General features: G+C 37.0%; 1 protein-coding gene across 3 annotated transcripts in view; it reads right to left on the bottom strand.

Moving 5' to 3' along the window:
- Window positions 1-21575, bottom strand: part of LOC5577060 (atlastin) — a 69082-nt gene that overhangs the window by 18367 nt on the left and 29140 nt on the right. For all 3 annotated transcript variants that reach the window (XM_001663107.2, XM_021857535.1, XM_021857534.1), the window contains exons 2-3: window positions 2542-2872; window positions 2332-2481 (exon numbers count right to left, since the gene is read on the bottom strand). In XM_001663107.2, coding sequence (XP_001663157.1) covers window positions 2332-2481; window positions 2542-2742 — 351 coding nt within the window. In that variant the 5' untranslated portion in view covers window positions 2743-2872. The remainder of the gene's footprint in view (window positions 1-2331; window positions 2482-2541; window positions 2873-21575) is intronic.

The raw sequence follows: 21575 nt of genomic DNA on the forward strand, positions 1-21575 counted from the left end.
TTTACTCAGAAACAATGAGCTACACAGGTGGCTACCAATGGCTTTTAGGGCGTTATCTCAGAGTATGCGAGAATTGTACTGTATAATATCTTATATTTATTTTTGCTTTTAAATTGCGTCGTACATTGTTTTTCTCACACATAAAAATGTTCTGCAACACTTGTGACATTGTACACCTTTTGAGTGTTACGAAATTGTAAAATTAGTGGTTGTAGCAAGTGTATGAATATCCAAAAAGTTTTAATTCCAAACATAAAATCTGACATCACTTCCAATCAGTGAGAGCGGCGCATCCGATTCATAAACAATGTTGTCTCAGTGAATTCGCGTTCCGGTGCTGTTTTCAGCACAAATTGACTAATATAAGTGATTTATTGCTCCCAGGAGCATTGTGCCCGAAAAATCAAAGTGTTTAAGTATTGAATTATATTTTTGAAGTGCTACGGTGAGTAGAAATACGATTAAAAGTGAGTTTTAGAACGGGCACCGAAAAGCCAGCAAACAGTATCTCGGTGCGTGAAGAAGAAGTGATTCGGTAGTGCGTGGTATTTTTTAACACAAATCACAGCAATAACTACGTGTTTGCATTCAAAAACCGGTAATTTATGAAAAATACATTATGGAATGCCTTCAGTTAAGAAACCAGCCCTCTACAATAAGGTTAGTAACTTCAAATAATCATTTTTGTGATCGCTCTCGAGAACACTGTGAGAAGCGTGGGAGGAGGGGACGGAAAGTGAAAGGGGAAGTAAGGTGCCATATTAGAGGCCATTTTGATACTCATGGAGATATGTCCTTAAATAAATTCCGGTAGTATAATTTTCAGACACATGATCTGTAAAATGATTTCTAAACAGCGCACGAATCAGGTAAGAGAAAGGAGCTGTGCAAGATAATACCTAAACATAGATTTCTGGAGAAACTATTTAGGCTAATACGTGCAACGCTCGATGGTTTGACATCAAGTGTTTGGTTTGCAGACGAGATATCGATCTTGTGACGATAGACGGATCGAGGCATGGAATACTTTTGAGTTTACTATTCAAAATTGCACTCGCGACCCAGCGTGCAAAGAAATAGTAGTTTACGGAACAAGTTGCGGAATGATGATTTTTACAGCACGAGTCGTAAATTTATCCTACAAGGCTTGCCGAGTAAAATAATTACGACGAGTGCTGTAAAAATCGAGTTCTGCAACGAGCTACGCACAATATTTTTTTGCTATTCCGTAGAAGACCATCATTTTACAATTTCTGAAAAATTGTTGTGTTATGATTCATTACGCAACTCAAAACAGTTGCGTAATGAGAAAGCGTTGCGTAATGAATCATTACTGCACTGGTTTCAGTTGCCAAATGACTATTCCCGCACTGCATACTTCAGTGCAGGAAAGTAGGCCGTTCCATGACTGATTGGCGAGATGTAAAACAGCCTATTATGATGAGAAATTGCAGAAAAGAACTATCAACGAAGCGTCACATAAGATCCTCAGAATTTCATGCGACATCGACTTCATTAGAATCTTAGAATTGGAATCCATCACAGGGCAGTGGACGCCTTTGTGTTTATGAAGCAGGAGATAGCAGGGAGATAAGACTTGACCATTCATTCTACAAAAACGAAGTACATGGTTGCAGTTAAAGACAGTGGGAGACTGAAGTTGTTGACAAATTTGTTTCTCTTGGGACATTTGTGAGATGGGACACTGACGATTCCCGCGAAGTAAAAATACGTGTTGTGGGTACGAAAAAGGTCTTTTGCAGATAACGTAACCAGCTCACTGCTGTGAATCGAAAGTCAGTCCCGTCTGTAAAAAAGTAGGCATTGAGAAAATGGACTGACAAATTTTGAAACTCGTTTTCCATACGAATATTCGCGGTTACTTTTAAAAATGGGACAATCCGACTTGGTGTTTCCTAATTTTACAGAACAAAATGCGTTGACTCATTAGTTCAGCTAAAAGAAAATATGCTGAAAACTGATCTCAACTCAATTTTGACGAAAATGCTGATGGGACTGACTTACGATTTACAGCTGCTAAGGTCTCGCAAATTGCATACCAAAATAAAATTCGCTCTATATAAAATGCAGAGCTCTACGATCACGAAGCAAGGAAAATGACCACGAAGCAAGAAAAATGACATGAAATAGAACTTGAATAGAGAAAATGTTAATTGAGTAATATGATTTAAACCAATAGAAACAAAAAGTAAACTAAAATAACTGGACGAAACTGTAGTGAAATCTGACACATAAATGAAGCCAATGACAATGCCACACAATTGGATTTCAATTACAACAATTGATTGAAATGGAGAAGTAATTGCATACCTTTTCTCCACTTGGTGTCTCATGCAGAAATATGTCCGACCACATTAGGATGCCGGTTGTGTCCCGTTCGCTGCCACCCCGCCACGAGAATCCTGTGAGGGGTTCATTTTCATCTCCCAGCCATTCTGAGGCGCTTTTATTGTGAACATACTGAAAATAAAACTCAACTTCTAAACTGTCCATAGCGCAATTAAAAGCGGGACCTGTTACCTTCGAGTACATATACCGCAGGAAGAAATCCAACAAGAAACTTTTGCCTTTCCGGAATGCTCCGGCAACTGAAATGACAACCACCGTTCGGTCTCGCACATTTTCCTGCAGCAAAATTTCCGTCAGGGCATCTTCGTTCAGTGTGAATGAGTGCTCCTCGCCGGTTTCGACCACCTGGACCGGTTTCGCCGTTTCTGCCATTGTGTCTGCTCTCTGTGGTTGCGCCTCTCTCTCTCTTCTGGGCGATCGAGGGGATGGTCGGTGGGCACCCGTGTGTGCCTAATTCCGTTAATTCGATTCTTCAGAGCTCAGCTCTACATTCAAGTGCGACCTGTTGGAATGCAAGAAAAAAATGGGCAAATTAGTAAATTTTCCCATCATTACCAATCTAAATGGTTCAATTCGGAGGATTGCGGAGGGCTGGCGAGCGATTATGCTATCTGATCGGCCCAACCCACCGAAACGATAATCGAGATGATTGAAGATCTTTCCAAGGTGCTGCAGCGAATTACTTCATCATTCAGAGGATCGCACTCACTCACACGTGTGCTACAAAGCAACAGACTTACAGATCGTTTGAAACGGTATACGATTCGATTGCAGTGGCGCTGTCGGAAAATGATATATCAAGGTCGTTTAGGCTATTAAAAATGAAGGATCTTTGTTTGATTTGCGAATGCTATTTATGGAAATGGTTCAAGACTTGAAGAGTCCATCTCCTACTTGTGTATCACGCAGAATGACGCACTTGAACTAGAAACGGCTAAGTTTGAAATTCGATTCAATTAGATTTGCAAAAATTGCGATAGGTTAACTCTATCAAATCCCACGATCCCGTTCATTTATGAACCGAAACTCTTTTGTATCCATCCAACACATAGGTAATCGAATAATCGCATCTTATGGAATGCATCTGTAATCGAGCGTATCGACAAAATGCACACCTCGATCGCTTCTCATCAACCAGTCAAACTGTATCAGAGCTTAAGCAAATGAGGAGGCTCCCCATACCTAGAGGATGATGCGGCGCTAAAAATAAGAATTAAATAACTGTTCCTACTGGTTCCTCTATAGTCTCTAACATGGTACAGATATATGTACGTACATATACCAGACAGATTCGTGCTTTGTTTCTTGCTCCACCTAGGCCTAGCGGTAGGCAATAGGAGAGATCCACTAGCTTTCAACAAAGAATGATCTAAGTCGGCAGTCATAAATCATTGCTCGGACTTTGAATCACTTGAGGATGGATGTTCGACTATCTACAGCTGTTCGAAATACGATGATTATTTTCGCCGCGATACTTATGGGAAAATGAAAAATATTAACTCGTTTTTCCGATTCTACCCCATTACCCCGAATGCCATTACCCCGAATCCCATTAACCCGAATGCAATTACCCTGAAATCCAAAACCCCGAACGACCCATAATCCCGAATGACATTACCCCGAATTCCAATATCATTGAGAAATGTCATCATTGTCATCATGTCAACATACTTGTAAATTCGGGGAAATAGCATTCGGGGTGATGGAATTCGGGGTAATGGTACATTCGGGGTAATGGAATTCTGGGAAATGGCATTCGGGGAAATGGGATTCGGGGTAATGGGGTAGAATCGCAGGATGTTACTCTAGTTAAACAAACGGCTATTTATTCAGGTCTTCTTAAAGAATTCAACCCAAAAGAAAACGAGTATATTTTCTAAGAATTTCTAAGAATGGTTTAGGGCTAACACAATTTTTAAAGTTGAAAGTATAGCTACAATTCTGAAGTTTTAATTAAGAACACTGACGTAATGTGAATTTTAATACAAAAATTGTACGGAATGCTTAAGTTTAATACATGAAATTTCAAAGCTTCCTTTAACTTATATTTCATAAAAAACATTATATGTTCACTGCGGGTTTAACTGAAGTGATGGGTCATTCACCAACATCAATATGTTCTTATTTAGCAAAGTACGGTTGAACACAAATTGATCGAAATTTAAAATGATGCCTGTTTCTTTTCGAAATAATATTTTAAGTGCATTTAAGTATGAATCGTAACTAACTTTCCATCTAATAAAACAAACTGTAAGAACGCCTAAATGTGGAAAACTTTTCTCGCTGACAAAATAGTGCCGTGATTATCTCTCACGAATTCTTATTTAGGAGAGATTAGGACCACTTGATCAAATGATTCTTTTTATGATTATTTATCGTTCAAAATAATGAAGCTTAAATTCAACAGAGAGAAGAATTGCAGTTAAAATTTTAGAATCAAAACATTTGCAGTAATTATTCTTGAACTCATTTCTCTTTGAGTAAACTATAACAAAACGTGTTTTTCATTTTATTTTTGCACTTAGGGGTCATCCAAAAATGACGTACATTATTTGGGGGAGGAGGGGGTCCATAAAAGTGTGACAATGCATGTATCAGGCATTGGAGAAAGCGTGAGAGAAGGGGGAGGGGGGGGGGTCTAGAAGTTCCGGAAAACAATAGACGTCATATTTGAATCTTCCCTTAAACGATCACGATTTGAAAATATTGAGTCAACTTGTGTGCCGTGTTCATATAATGGATTCAGTTTGATGTACAATTATAAACCATATAAATAATTCATAAATTAAATACAGTGAACTCTCGTTATTGAAAGGACCATCGAGTTAGGGAGGTATCGCGTTACAGAACACAAAACCAGTGCAGCTGCGATTCAAGGGACTATCGAGTTGGCCATGAAAACCAAATTTTACTATGGTTCTCTAACTCGATATCGAGATACAGAATATCGAGTAAGGGAGAGTTAACTGTAAATTTATAATAAATTGTAACAGAGATGAATTGAAAACTATAATTATTAAGTCTTAATCAATTCATTTGATTTGATTCGATTCGTTTGATAAGATTTATTCTATTCCTCAAGACAAACATTTTAAGTCTTATATTTTTCAAGCAAGTACTGGTCTACAAAGATGTTACGATAGACGGGGATACCTTCGAGGTGGTGGACGAGTTCGTCTACCTCGGATCCTTGTTGACGGCTGACAACAATGTTAGTCGGGAAATACGAAGGCGCATCATCAGCGGAAGTCGTGCCTACTATGGGCTCCAGAAGAAACTGCGGTCAAGAAAGATTCACCCCCGCACCAAATGCACGATGTACAAAACGCTCATAAGACCGGTAGTCCTCTATGGGCATGAGGCGTGGACTATGCTCGAGGAGGACTTGCAAGCTCTTGGGGTTTTCGAACGCCGAGTGCTAAGGACGATCTTCGGCGGCGTGCAGGAGAACGGCGTGTGGCGGCGAAGGATGAACCACGAGCTCGCTCAACTCTACGGCGAACCCAGTATCGTGAAGGTAGCTAAAGCTGGAAGGATACGCTGGGCAGGGCATGTTGCAAGAATGCCGGACAACAACCCTGTAAAGATGGTGTTCGCCACGAATCCGGTCGGAACAAGAAGGCGTGGGGCGCAGCGAGCTAGGTGGATTGATCAGGTACACCAGGACCTGGAGAGCGTGGGTCACAGTCGAGGATGGAGAGAAGCGGCCATGAACCGAGGGAATTGGCGAAATATTGTTGGCGAGGCTTTATCAAGATAATTGATGTAAAGCCAAATAAGTAAGTAAGTAAGCGTGGACTATGCTCGAGGAGGACTTACAAGCTCTTGGGGTTTTCGAACGCCGAGTGCTAAGGACGATCTTCGGCGGCGTGCAGGAAAACGGCGTGTGGCGGCGAAGGATGAACCACGAGCTCGCTCAACTCTACGGCGAACCCAGTATCGTGAAGGTAGCTAAAGCTGGAAGGATACGCTGGGCAGGGCATGTTGCAAGAATGCCGGACAACAACCCTGTAAAGATGGTGTTCGCCACGAATCCGGTCGGAACAAGTAGGCGTGGGGCGCAGCGAGCTAGGTGGATTGATCAGGTACACCAGGACCTGGAGAGCGTGGGTCACAGTCGAGGATGGAGAGAAGCGGCCATGAACCGAGGGAATTGGCGAAATATTGTTGGCGAGGCTTTATCAAGATAATTGATGTAAAGCCAAATAAGTAAGTAGTGGTCTACAAAGATCGTTTCTAAACAAAATATTTTAAATTTTGATAGTTGAGAACATGTTAAAAATGTTTAAATTGAAATCCAAATTTTGTTGATTTTGTGTAACTTTTCGATGTGGGTGAAGAAAATTCGGAACTGTTAAGAATACCGTAACAAACTAATTTTCTAGTACTAGTTGTTGCACGATCACAAAAAACTGAATGCGTTTGAATGTAAGCAATTTTCTATCAAAATATTATATTTTATGCAGTAATTATTTTATTTTATTGAATACAAATTAAAACATAAAAATGTGTATGACTTTACCGTCTTGGGCGATCGCCATTTTAGTAAAAAAAATATTTACTTTCTGCAGGCCTGGTTCACATCGTACAAGAAATTCATATGAGGCATAAAAATATGATCAAGTTGTTATACACTGAGGAAACTGGAGTTATGTTATTCATAATACCTTTCGTATGAAACAGTATATTCCTAGCTGAAAAACATTTCATACGACGCGTATGATTTTCATAACTCGCTTATGAAGAACATACGAAATAGATTCAAGATTCATACGCGGTTCTATAACATTTCATACGATGTGCTTATGAAATCCAAAGCATGCCTTGTTTGAAAAATATCATACGTTTTTCTTATGAACCGAGTTTCAAAACGAAACAAAATGGCGTTTGAACAAATGAAGCTCGCGAGTTTTAAAGTTCTGGTGAAAACGATGGCTATGTTTAAAGGTAAATATTAAAAGAATAATATTCAAATTAATTTGTTAATATCGATAATTCTATGTAGAGTGGAGCAAATATGGCGGCTCGGGCTAAACTTTGTCTTGTGCAATGGCAACAGAATGGAAATGCGAAGTTTTTCGAGCGTGACATCGAAAACGTGAGTTGGTTTATTAGGTTTAATATTATGTTTTAGTAATTGATAATCGACTATCTTTTTCAGAATCTGTCCAACTTATCAATAGTGACGAAGAAGTTTCCGCGAGTTGTGCCAAGCTGTTTCCAGTTCTTACAACGGCAATATTCGATTGGATGACAATTTCAACTGGGAGAAAACCTATTGATTTGTTATGAAACAATGATAAAATATATACTATCTGATGAATGGTTATTTTCTCTTTAAAATTTGGTTGTATAAATTCAAGAAAACAACAAGAACACCTCTTGTTATAATTGAAATATTGCAAAAGGCATAATAATATGAAATAAATTACATATATTTTCTTATAAAGAACATACTTGAACATACTGAGCTTCATACAAGTACACTTTGATGTTCATAACAAACATCCTTAGATTTCATACGACACTTTTATGAATTCTTTACTATTGTACTGCAAAACTCATACCATACCACAAGCTAATTCGTTCATAGCGCCATCGTATGAAATTTATAATATTTTCTTTTGGTAAAATTTCATAATCGCTTCGTATGGAAATCGAAATATTTTTTTCCTCAGTGTAGGTTTATACCATTCAGTGGTAGGGGAATGTGGGGCAAGATGAGCACCCGGGGCAAGATGGGCACCCCTAGTTTGTGTCGTTCCTACCGATTTTTTTTCAATACATTAAATTGATATGATGGCCATAAATTTCAGCTAAAAAATCAACAGCACAACGTAAATATTGTCCAAAATACATAGAAGTCCAAAAATTTACCTTTTCATATAAAATGTGTTCATTTAAAAGGGATTTTTGTTGCGTTAGCAAATTAATTCATACGTTTTTGGCCGTTTAGTTATATAATAATCTTCTGTAGATAATCAAGAGCAAAACTTTTTAGCAAATTTAAAAAAATATTTCAATTGTTTTGATTATATTAATAAATTTACACCCTTGGGGCAAGATGAGCACCATGTTCAAAATTAAGTAAAAGTGTAAAATTATAGAACCACATTTAGCTGTGAGCTTGACTTACGGTATCTTCTTTGCACAAAACAATTTTTCTAAAAAATATACAAACAAACAACAAATTTAATTGTTTTTTAAGTAAAATCTTAGCAATTTATGAAAAGTTATTTATTTTCTGATAAAAGTTTTAAAAACTAAGCTAGTTGAAGATAAATATTATCAGATATTAAAGATAATATCTTGGGATATTGCAAGCATTGAAAAATAATAGTTTTCTTTAGTAAATTGCATCTTTTTATGGGGGTGCCCATCTTGCCCCGCAGTTTTTTTGACCGATGATAAAAAAGCTATTTTTTAAAGTGTTATTTGGAAAACTATTTATCACTTTTTAAAACTTTTAATGGTTGGAGGTCAAAGTAATATTGTAAAAGATAAGAATGGTAACCAATTTTACCAAAATAATAACGTTTAAGTAGGCTTAAATCACGCTTATCCTTAGGGTGCTCATCTTGCCCGCCTGACCCTACATCATTTTTTGAAGTTACCTCATTATACAGTACTTTGAATCAGCTCGAAAAAAATATGATTACTTCGACTTTTGGCTACTGAAGGACAAGTAGAACCAGTAAGCTGAATATTTCAAAATCTTGCGTATCAAAATGTTGATAACATAGTTGTAGGTATTGTCGACAAAAATGATCTTTGCTTCTCAGTTGGGAACCATTGAATATTGCTAATAAATTTTCGATCAATTCTCCATAGTTCAATGCGGTGGATATTTACTGTCGTATGCCGCTTCAAAATGAATGAACAGGTGATGCGTAGGGACCTGCTACTCCCGGCATTTTTGGAGAATTTGCCGTGCTGTAAAGATCTGGTCCGTCGTCGAGCGGCCGTCCACGAAACCGGCTTGATAACTTTCCACGAACTCATTTGCTATTGGTGATAGACGACGAAAAACGATCTGGGATAGTACTTTGTAGACGGCATTTAGAATCGTGATCGCTCGATAGTTCTCACATTCTAGCATGTCGAACTTTTTGTAGGACATATAACCCCTTGCTTGCACTCCTCCTCCCAGATTCTGACTATCAGCCGATGCATACAAGCGACCAACTTCTCCGGGCCCATCTTAATTAGTTCCGCTCCGATACCATCCTTCCCAGCTGCCTTGTTATTCTTGAGCTGTTGAACGGCATCTTTAACTTCCCTCAAAGTGAGAGCTGGTTCGTTGCTATTTGTTGAACATTCCGACGTAGTTATTTCTTCCGCTGCCTTGAGCCTCCGTGCCTGTGCTCTCAATGGTGATTCAAGTGTTCATTGTAGCGCTGCTTCCACCTTTAGATCGCCTAGCATCCGTACGTCAAAATGTTCCCATGTTCATCCCTGCACATTTCGGCTGACAGCACGAAGCCTCTGCGGGATGCGTTGAGTTTTTGATAGTTTTTGACTTTCGCGTTTCTTGAGTGCGGTGCAACAGCTCCATTTCTTCGCATTCCGTCTCCTCCATGCCACTGTGTTTTATTTTCTCGATTTCATGCGCTTTTTGAATAGCTCCCAAACCGTTGATTTTAGCGATATAGTTTGTTCGGAGAAGTTTCTTGGTATATTAAAGCGCAACTTTTGACGAAAAAAGTTTTGTGATCAATCCACCTAGCAGTGAGATAGAAAAACTATTTTTTCAAAACATTTAGATAGACATATGGTGTCTTCGGCAAAGTTGTAGAATTGTCAATTTGAAACAACTTTGTGGAAGACACAATTTTTTTATCTCTTATACTTTTTAAGATATATGCCGTTGTATGTGAATGGCCCCTAAAAATCATATTTTTTATCATAACTTTTTTCCAAGATTTTTAACATTTTTTGTGTTTTCTACAAAGTTGTTTGTCATGAAAAAACTCGTGTTTTTGCTGAACATATCATCACCCTATCTTTTTAAATAACAAAGTTATTCATGAATTACTCTTTTTTCAAGGGGTAGTTTAGGCCTCTATAACTGGCTTCGGCGCAAAATGGCGCAGACAACTCTTGCAAATCATGAAAGTACAATATCTCCCCTTTTGGCAGTTGATAAAAACTTTTGTCTATAAGCGTCTTTGCATGGGTTTTTACTATCAAACAAATATGCTTTATTAAAACGAACTTGACTGATAATTATTTTTTCTTAAGAGATAGAGAGGTGCGATGTTCAGCAAAAACACGCGTTTTAAGATGTTTAACAACTTTGTAGAAGACAGGAAAAATGTTAAAAATTTAAGTAAAAAGTTATAAACAAAAATGATTTTAAACGAGTTTTTTCATACAAATTTGTGTACTTTATGTTAAAAAATTTGTAACCCTTTTACAAGATTTTTAACATTTTTCATGTCTTCTACAAAGTTGTTAAACATCTTAAAACGCGTGTTTTTGCTGAACATCGCACCTCTCTATCTCTTAAAGTAAAAGAATTATCAGTCAAATTCGTTTTAATAAGGCTTATTTGTTTAGTAGTAAAAACCCATGCAAAGACGCTTATAGACAAAAGTTTTCATCAACTGCCGAAAGGGGAGATATGGTACTTTCATGATGTGTAAGAGTTGTCTGCGCCATTTTGCGCCGAAGCCAGTTATAGAGGCCTAAACTACCCCTTGAAAAAAGAGTAATTCATAAATAACTTTGTTATTTAAAAAGATAGGGTGATGATATGTTCAGCAAAAACACGAGTTTTTTCATGACAAACAACTTTGTAGAAAACACAAAAAATGTTAAAAATCTTGGAAAAAAGTTATGATAAAAAATATGATTTTTAGGGGCCATTCACATACAACGGCATATTTCTTAAAAAGTATAAGAGATAGAAAAATTGTGTCTTCGACAAAGTTGTTTCAAATTGACAATTCTACAACTTTGCCCAAGACACCATATGTCTATCTAAATGTTTTGAAAAAATAGTTTTTCTATCTCACTGCTAGGTGGATTGATCACAAAACTTTTTTCGTCAAAAGTTGCGCTTTAATATACCAAGAAACTTCTCCGAACAAACTATATCGCTAAAATCAACGGTTTGGGCGCTATTCAAAAAGCGCATGAATTCGAGAAAATAAAACACAGTGCATGCGACGCTTTTTCTCCTGGAACAGACGGGTCTGATGCTTCCGCTTCTGTCTATAACGTTCCGCGTTTTGTCGAGTACCTTACTGCAGCATTACTGCCCGCGCTGCATTCTTCTCCTCCAGAATCATTCTACACTCCTCGTCGAACCAATCGTTCCATCGACTCCGTTCAACGTACCCAATAATGTTCTCGCCTGCGACGTTGATGGCTGCTTTTATTGTACTCCAGCAGTCCTCGAGAGGAGTTTCGGCGAGCGAATCCTCTTCCAGCAACGTTTGTTCGAAATGCTGGGCGTATGCTGTGGCGACATCCGGCTGCTTTAGTCGCTCAAGGTCATACCGCGGCGGGCGTCGATACCGTAGGTTGTTAACGACGAAGAGTTTTGGGCGCAGCTTTACCATTACCAGCTAGTGATCGGAGTCGATGTTAGCGCCACGATAGGTCCTGACGTCGATGATATCGGAGAAGTGACGTCCATCGATCAAAACGTGGTCGATTTGCGATTCTGTTTTTACACTATTTTATACTAATCAGGTTAATTATTGCTCTTGGCGCAAATAGCAACTTTACTGAAACCACCAACCAGCTATTTGATCTGCTTCCTGAAATCCTAGTCTTCTAACATAACTCAAATTTGAGATATATAAGTTCAAAATGTTCGATGCTCACCAGCGTTTTCTAGTGGCATGGCAGTTTGTTGAGTTAAGCAGACATGCAGCGTATAACCCTCTATTCAATGAACAACTTTGCTGAAGAACTCATTCTTCCAAATCTTCAGTATCTTGAGTTATACACCGTGTCCAGTATATTCTCATACAAATTCAAGATAACATTACTTTGCGCTTGTCTAACTGACATCATTGGTGATAATATTTTTTGGAAGTGGTTATAATACTGATTCACTACAGGAAATATTTTGGAAATATTTCAATTATAAACTTATTTTACCAACTTAAGAATTTACGAAAAATATTTCCAGCGGCACGCTCATAGGCAGAGTCCAATTTCAATCTGCAGTTATCGCACATATATTTATCAAATTTTATCAATATTTATCTATTCAAAACGCAATATGATTAACTTAAAGTTTCTGAAACTTTTTTGTGAATGCTCTGATTTTCACTTTGTAAACCAGACCAATATGAACAAAAATTCATTTTAAGTGCAAAACACGACTTCAATGGACATTTCATCACTTTCATTCATAAAACAGGCTATTCTACGTTAGTATAATACTACCAGACTACAATGAAATACTACAACATTGGATTATCCTATATTCAGTAAAGTTATACCAAAGAAAAGAAAAAATGTTTGAGAATATATTGGACACGGTGTAGAACGTCATAACAAATATATGAGCTCCATATAGTACATTTTCTGAGCTAGCGTCATCAACTCGTGCAACTCCCAACTAAACAATGAATACTTCAGAAATGCTTACAGAAATTATTTCAAGAATATTCGTTCATAAATTCTAAAATTACACTGTAGATATATCCGTAGGACTTTCTACAGGGGTTACTGGAAGTTTCCTGAATTGAATCTGAGTTTCCTAAATTGAATTTGAGAAACACGTCTACTAAATATCAGAAGAAATCTCCATCAATCCAATCGACAAATCTATCCACCAAAAACAGAAACTTCTTAGGGACGTGCATTAAAATAGTGACCATGTGTTCAAAATAAAGTTTGCTACAAACCCTGTGTATGGGAAAAAAAATCACAGTTAAAAATGATGATTACCGATACAAGGTGAAACATGTAACTTACAGGCCCTGTTACTCCCAGCCTACCTGAGACCCCCGTCTCCAAGCCTCAGGGTCGGCGCTGCGCTGGTGACACTCCGCGAGAGAAAACACTTATAGATTGGCTCACTCTATTTCCTGATCTCGTGTAGAGTAAAATGGGGCAAAAGTTCGAGTGAGGCAAGAGTTTCTTTTTAAGATTTCTAGCTCAATTCAAGCCAAAAATTATAAATGTCTTGGTGGTTTGAATGCTATTCAAGTAAGAGACTTTCACTCCAAATATTATAAAAATCGATTGAGATTTGGGAGAGTTATGGCTATTTGTTGTTTTTCGACGTGAATATTATAATTTTTGGTCAAACTTCCGATGCATGGAACCAAACAAAGATAAAATCTTTTTCAATATGTTATGCAAGGGCGTTTCTAGCGCTTGACGTTGGGTCGTCGGTTCGCTGATGAACCGGAAGCCAACCTCCCACCGAAATTGTCGGACCGACTTCGGCATTCGACAAGTCAGTCTGTTGATGAGAGGAGACCATCGGGCGCGATCGGAGTAGGCTAGATCCTCCGCCGGGGACTAGCTGAGTAGATCGCGAAATAGCACCAGCAAATTGTCGTCAGGGCGCCTGTGAACCGCAAGTTTTCCTTCACCGGAATTGCAGAACCGACCTCGGCATCTGCCCGGCCAGCTTCGGAGAAGAAGAAGGAGGTTCATATCAACACATTTGTCGTGAAGTTACCGAAGAATGTTTGACGATATCTAGGAGATCTAGATGATAAAATGAAAAATGATAAAACTTCTTTCGGAAATCTTGAAAAAGTTCTACTAAGTAGTGTTCTACCTCATCACTTCAGGATTACAGAATATCATTGAATACAACAGGTAGCTTCTGATGACAATTAAGGTTAGAACACGTTTGAAGCACTCCAATCAAAATGGTTTAGCGCTCATTGAATGGATTTTGGGCTATTCTGAATCCGAGATAGGAAAAATAAACCCGAATTACGTTATTGCTTTGCATCGAATGCACATCATTGCAAATATCGAGATGACCCATAATTCCATGTTGGATTTATGCGTTGTTTTATTGCCGGCACTTAGGTATTATGGAGTAGGCGACCGCGAGGCGAGCTGACGATGGTAAGCTTTTCGTTTTCAAGATCATCACCATGCACTAGGTAGCCTACCAAGTAGGTACTATAGTACCAAGTCAATGCGTATGTGAACACACCCGCACAGTTAACTCCGCGCTGGAGCTGGTGACCGTGTAAATGTCTTACGATACGCTCTGATAATTCTACGCGCTTTTGGGCCTTGTTTCTGTTAGATATCTTTAATTAATGCGTTTATGTAGCTATACAAAGCTGCGTGACCTTGAGGATAATCCACGCCTTTGAGTGTGTACGTTTGCGTTATTTATGAACTTTATGTGAATATTTTGATCTTTTTTTTATCAGTTTATTACAACTCGACTACAAAAAATGTCTTCTATTCAAGTTTCATACGCAGAGAAATATATTTGTAAATGCAAAAAATATAGTGTAAAAGCACCGATTATGGTCAGTTTAAGAGTAGGGGGAGATCCCCCAGTACCGGACACTTAAGCCACTAAATTCATAATTCGAAAAATATTGGTTTTATGGGCTCGTGTTACCCATTTATGATAAATATTATCATTTTTATAGTGTACAAAAATAAATTTGAAAATATAAATATGAATTTTGACATTGATTTTTGATGATGTATTTTAGTACCAAATTGATCGATCTTGAAAGGTGGCACCCAATACCGGACACGATCTGGAAATGCCTCGAATTCTGTAAATTTGAATATCATTGAATGTGTACACTATAGAAATAGTTTATAATTACCAATTCAATGCAATTGCAACATTTACAAAAATAATTTGAGTTTTTCTTAGTTTGCAAGATGCTTATCAAAAACCTCTTTCACATATGATGAAAAATAGCACATTTTACGATGTTGTTATGAATGTTCATTCTTCTTAATTTTATTGCATGTTTGATACCATGGTCGACGGAACCCATGAAAAATGAAAGTATTTTGAGACACTGATGCAATAATTACAAAGATATCATATAACAAATCAAGCTGTCCGAAACTGAGGGACAGGAGGTGCTTAACCAAAATTGTAATTTGTCCATATTTACTTCAATTATGGTACAAAATACATTCTTACTATCAAATTAGGATTATGGTCGATCATGCTTGCGGGATCCAAAGTATTTTTTCATATTCAAAATAATTACTAAATAGGCTCAAAATTAAGAAAATACGTCAATTTTTTAAAGATTTTCAAACTTTTCAACATTTTTAAAAAGGGATGCATATTTCAAGGATGTGTTATTCTACGCAAACATTAGTCTACATAATAGCTTTCTTTTCTACTAATACACCATCTTGATTGGACCATGATTTCTCAATGTTTCGACTTTGTCCGGTATTGGGTGCTGTCCGGCACTGGGGGATCTCCCCCTATATTTCTAAACAGCATATCGGAAGCCCTACATTTGTTGAAAATACAACAAATGAAAGCTTTCCTTCCATATTATTTATGGAAAATTATTTATCTGAACTGAGCAGAAATCTTATTTTTGCAAATACTGACTCACTTATTTTTTAGCAATTTGAGGCTTATTTTAAAAAGTCAATGAAGTGGTCAAATTAATTATAATCTTCCATAACTACCAAAAATTCGTAATTTTCGAAAATACAGCCTAAAGTAAGTATCGTCAGCCTATTCATTGTACAATACACAGTAAAACCCTTCATCATATTAGATTTAATCTACTGCAATAATTCACTATAATAATAAAACAAATCCTAGTTGGATAGAAAAATGTCAAATATGGTCGTTCTACGTAAAAATGTGAAAAATACTTTTGACGATATTTTACCTACCAAATATAAGAAGACAATTAAATAGAGAAATAAAAAAACTTATTTAGAGATCAAGCCAAATGATTCAAATAGAGCCTTGTCATTGACAAACAAAAGAACAAAGTTGCAGTCTACCAAAGTAAACGCACTATAACTTGCGATTGTTTCCCAATCTGCTGGTTCACACATATTAACGTGTTATGTTCTATCTAAGTTTGAGCCAAAATCTTGATGGACGATTACACCTTTTGTCGAGCAATTCGTGTGGAATGATCCACATGTCACACTTAATGAGCAATGTCCATCCATTTCAATACATCACCCCATATTGCACAGTTGGTCAATCCCCAAAAAAAACCAATGTACCTAATACATCATCGTCATCATCATCACCATCGACGTGCTTATCGACAATCCACATTATTGGCGTCAACGTCGCTTGTCCCAGGTTCAGCGCAAAATTGCGCCAACTCACGCCAACGTGTCTAAACTCAACCGCCACCTTAGAGTGAGTGCAGCAAAAGTGGTGATTCAAGAGGTGACATGGAGAATAACAAATTACCTACACTCTTAACTATTGTTTCATAGCGAATGCCTTATAATTTCACAATTTTTGTGTTAGAAATACACAATTCTTATTATTATTTCTTTCCCTCGCCCTCAGTTTTTTTTACATTAATGCACAAAACCCTAAAATACAAAAATTAGTAAAAAGAACCTTGGGCGAAATGGAATGGAAATAAAAAGTACCTTACTTAAGGTGAAGATGAATCGAAGCCAAACTTCAAATTTTCAAGAGCACAAATCTAGAGAACCAAACATCCGTTCAAGCTGAAAACTTAATCGATTGGTCACTTGCTGGTGGTGACCAATCGATTAAGTTTTCGACTCAAACGGGTGTTTGGTTCTCCAGATTTGTGCTCTTGAAAATTTGAAGTTACGCTTCGATTCATCTTCACCTTAAGTACACTCAGAATGAAAAAATAGTTATAGAATTACTAAAATGTATGCATTAATGAATATTTTCTTTTTGCCTCTTTTTCATTCTGTTGTGAATTTTAACACTAACTGTCATTTCGACCCAGGCAAATTGACAAATAGGATTAAAATTATCTGCAGAATGAAAGAGAGGCAGATAGCAAATAGTCATCAATTACTAAAATTTAGTAATTCGTGTTTCTGAGTGTACATAGTATGTGTAACAAAATTTAAGCGTGTGTTCAATGGTAAAATCAATGTTCTACTCTTTTCCGTATTGATTATATTGGTATCTCTACAAAACTGTAATTATAAAATTTTATAATACGGCTGACAACTGTTTTCAATCACATCTTGGGAAATGATTTTTTTTATTGTTTATTGTTCGTTTCATATTTCTGCACAAGGCACATTCACCCTATAAAAACGCCGACGTATTTCTTTCTCTCTCACTAACTCACTTCGATAGACGTCAGTTCACACTCAATTATAGGTATACTCATCTTTTTGCACTGTAATGAAAGCACTCGCATTGACTGGCTGTTTTGCTTATTTTTGTTCTCTGTTCAAAGGTATTAATAAAAAAACAACCGGGACCGGGATATCTTCCCGACCTTCTGCTTCTGCCTTTTCTTCCCCGGCGTCAACCGGGAATTGCTTTCCAATTAAGGTAGCGCATTTAACAACACACCGCGAAGCTGATAAGCCTCCAGTTAAGCCTCCCGAGTTGCTACGCAGCAGCAGCTTTGATTCCAATTCCATTATCTGACACTCAGTGAGCGTTACCCAACTCAGCGCAATTTCGATTTCAATCACCTTTATTGCATTCAAATCGGCTGACCTAGCAGTAGGGTGTTCCGAAATTTCACACGGAAAACTTGAGCTACCGTCGTTGAGGGTGAGAATGGGTCAAAAAAGGATATGTACGAATTATTTATTGAATAGCTTTCGCAATTTAACTCAAATAAACTTCAAATTTGGTGTGTATGTACTGTATGTTAATGTACCATTAACAACTGTTCAATAAATCAAAGAAAAATATTTATTCACTACGGCACTACAAGTGAATGAAAAATGACCCAATCTCACCCCATAGAGGGGGTGACATTGGGTCACTGTAATTGAAATAACTTGTTTTTGAAAATATGATTGCAAAATCATTCACAGCTGAGAAATATTGATGAAATACGATGCAAACAAGACGAAAAGACATCTAAGAAGTTTCACAAGTAGGGTCAGTGTTCCCTTAGTGGACAGTCCCCTATAGTCGCACTAGTGGCTTTTTACGGCCGTTTTGCTATGAATCTTTTCAAAATATTTTTTGACATGAAGGTCAGGAGCTATTTATCTAAGTACCATTGATACACAGCTTGATTTTGTTCAAAAAATGATCGAAATAATTAGTTTTGCTTAAAATTTGAGCTCCCTTGCGCCTATAGTTAACCTATTGTTCCTATAGTAGCACTACTGAGATAAACTATTTTTTATTATACGAAATAATTAATGATTTAAGTACTTTTTTTTACATCAAACGAAAGCTTTTGATCCACAATTTCAAGGAAAAATATAAAAGCTTTGTAAAAATACGGTTTTGATTAGTATTTTGCCAACGCCGAGATGCTAGTGCTACTATAGGAACAGAAATTAGAAATAGTGCTACTATAGGCACATGTATTCCTATAGTGGCACAAGCGATAATAAATGCAAATATATGACTTTTCGCAATTTTCATATTTTTCCCACAAAACCAAGATAAAAAGCTTTCAGATGATGTAAAAATAATGGCGCTAGCGTTATTTTTCGATTTTATACGAATATTTGTTCTTAGCTATGCGGCTATTGGTACATCGACCCTATGATAAACCAACTTAAAAGTACGATTATACCAAAAAATTGAAGAGCTATGAGAAAAAAAATGTAACCCCAGCATTTACTGTCAAGTTTCATACATTTTCTTGTTTTTTCTCCTTCAAATTGTCTTCTCAGTCTCATCTCCATTGTCATAAAGCCTATTCAGTGCCCCCAAAGATGGAACTGGAAGAGTGATTATTTTGAACCTTCGCAAACAGTTAAATTTCGGTGCGATATTCCACGATCAAAAGATTTCAGGCAGTTGTTGACGTCATAATCCCGGTATTTCAGCGATCAAACTCATTTGTACCTACTTCCGTAAGATGTTTCTATGATATGAAAGTACAAATAAATAATGAAATATGAAAAAAAAAAACATTTGATAAAATTTTACGATGTTGCTGCGCACGAAAAACAGTTGCTGGTTTGAGTAGTTGTCAAAATTCGATGCATTGTTATTAAATACACGGAATCCATAAGTAGACTTGTTTGATGCTTCAGCGGTGCTGTATTTAGAAAGGAAAAGGATCTTAATGATGAAAGAGTACACATGGCACCGTAAAACGACAAAAATGTAGACTTGTGATTCTATTCACCATCGTTCTTGCATGACCCAATCTCACCCCCATTTTTAATGTTTTAGACACTGTACCGAAAAAAAATGAATTTTTGTGGAAAAATCAAATAGATTCCTGAAAATACGAGTGAAATGTATTGAAAAGACATCCAACCTTCTACTAATATAATATCAAAGGTTAAAGTACATGCGTGATACTTTGCACAGGAGATATTTATTGTTGTAAATTTTCTCTAGTTTCAACACACAAGTTTGTTGATATATTAAACAAAAACTACTATTTCTGAAAATGTATATTGTGATTAATTATGAGTAATAATATGTTCTCTAACATATGAGTTATTATTTTTAGTAATATCAGCATTATTAGCTGAAATATTTCATAAATCATATTTTTCCGTTTTGACCCAATCTCACCCCCCAGACCCATTGTCACCCCCATCGACGGTATGTATGTAAATAACAACTGTTGCTGCTTTTAAGCCGTTACAATCAAACTTTTGTGCGCAAGGAAATCTGAAAAATAACGTTTAGAGGTTGCCCCTTTGAGACTTTTGGAACATATATTTCTAGTTTCGAAATTTGTATAAAATTCCTTGTACCTATCAATCTCGAACAGCTACCACAAGAGCACTAGCACAATTACTAGAACACAAGCTCAAGCTATTACATGAAGAAACAGTTATTCATGCAATAACTTGCAAAATGAAGTTTTTGCGTGACAAGTCGTACACCCGTGGTCACTAAACTGCAGTCCTCGCGAAGGTTTTATGCGGTCGCCAACGAATTTCAAATGGGGTGGTTTCGATTCCCGCTACAGTCCGTAAAACTTTTCCTCAGGAATGTATTTCGACTGTGCCACTGGGCGTTGCATGCTAGTCCGTTATCTAGTGTGGTGCTTCCTTCAAAGGATAATTGTCTACTGGAAGCATTATCGTGAAGTGTCTTCTTTAAAAAATATGATGTGGCCTGCATGTTGCAATTTCTTGATAATATCTACTCAATTGCCCGTGCAACAAAGTTTTAAAAAGTTGATTATAAAAACTATAGCGAGTTTGTTTGAATTGTGTCCATGTTGGATAATTTAATAATTAACAAAAATTAATGAGGATTGACTGCATCTATTAACGCAGGACAGCTTATAAATTGTTAACATTCTAAAATTCCTCATATTTTGAAGTTTTCTTAAATTGAAAAAAAAAACATTTGCACGACAATGGCTTACAAACTTCCTGAAATCCCATAAGATGTTTTCGTGGAAAATCTCTTTCCGCAAATTGAAAGCATTTAAGGCTAAGTAGCCCGTCATTCATTTTGGCGGCCATCTTGACTTTGTAGCTTGCAATTTCTATTTCTAAGTAATGAAACTAAGTCTTCATATGTAATATTGCTTCGGAAAAGTATCAAATGATGCGCATACATACAGAAAATCAGCTAATACTTTTTCTGCTACGTCAGTGGAATACCAACTCATTTTCATTACTTTGAAATCGTGAGATTAATTAAAAGTTTTGTAGGAGCATCTCTCATCCCCTGTTAGATTGTGCTTAAAATTAAAGAAGTTGTCTTAGGCTTGTAGAAAAATTTTCGTCTCCACATGTTTTGAAATTTACACCATGTTTAAATTTTCTCTGAGATAACAGAATCTTTTTAATGTAAATCTGGACAGTCTTTCTTTTGCGCATTCATCCACTCAATGTTCGTCCGGTGAACATTCCTTTACTGGCAGTTATGTAAACACGGCCCGCATTTAGAGCGGTAAAGAAAAGAAAATCGACAATAAGAGAAGACCGTGGATAATTCCATTCTTCAGAGAGATCTACACGGAGAAAATGAAGTACTCAAAAGTGAGTTCATTCCACTCAATTCGGGGGATTCACGTGTTAACCTAATTTTGAGTTAAGGGGGGGGGGGAGTCGTTTCTATTTGCATCCATGCGAAAAAAAATACCTACTAGCTTTTCACTCGACCGGCAAATCAAATT

Source organism: Aedes aegypti, chromosome 1, assembly GCF_002204515.2.
Source record: "Aedes aegypti strain LVP_AGWG chromosome 1, AaegL5.0 Primary Assembly, whole genome shotgun sequence".
NCBI lineage: Eukaryota > Metazoa > Arthropoda > Insecta > Diptera > Culicidae > Aedes > Aedes aegypti.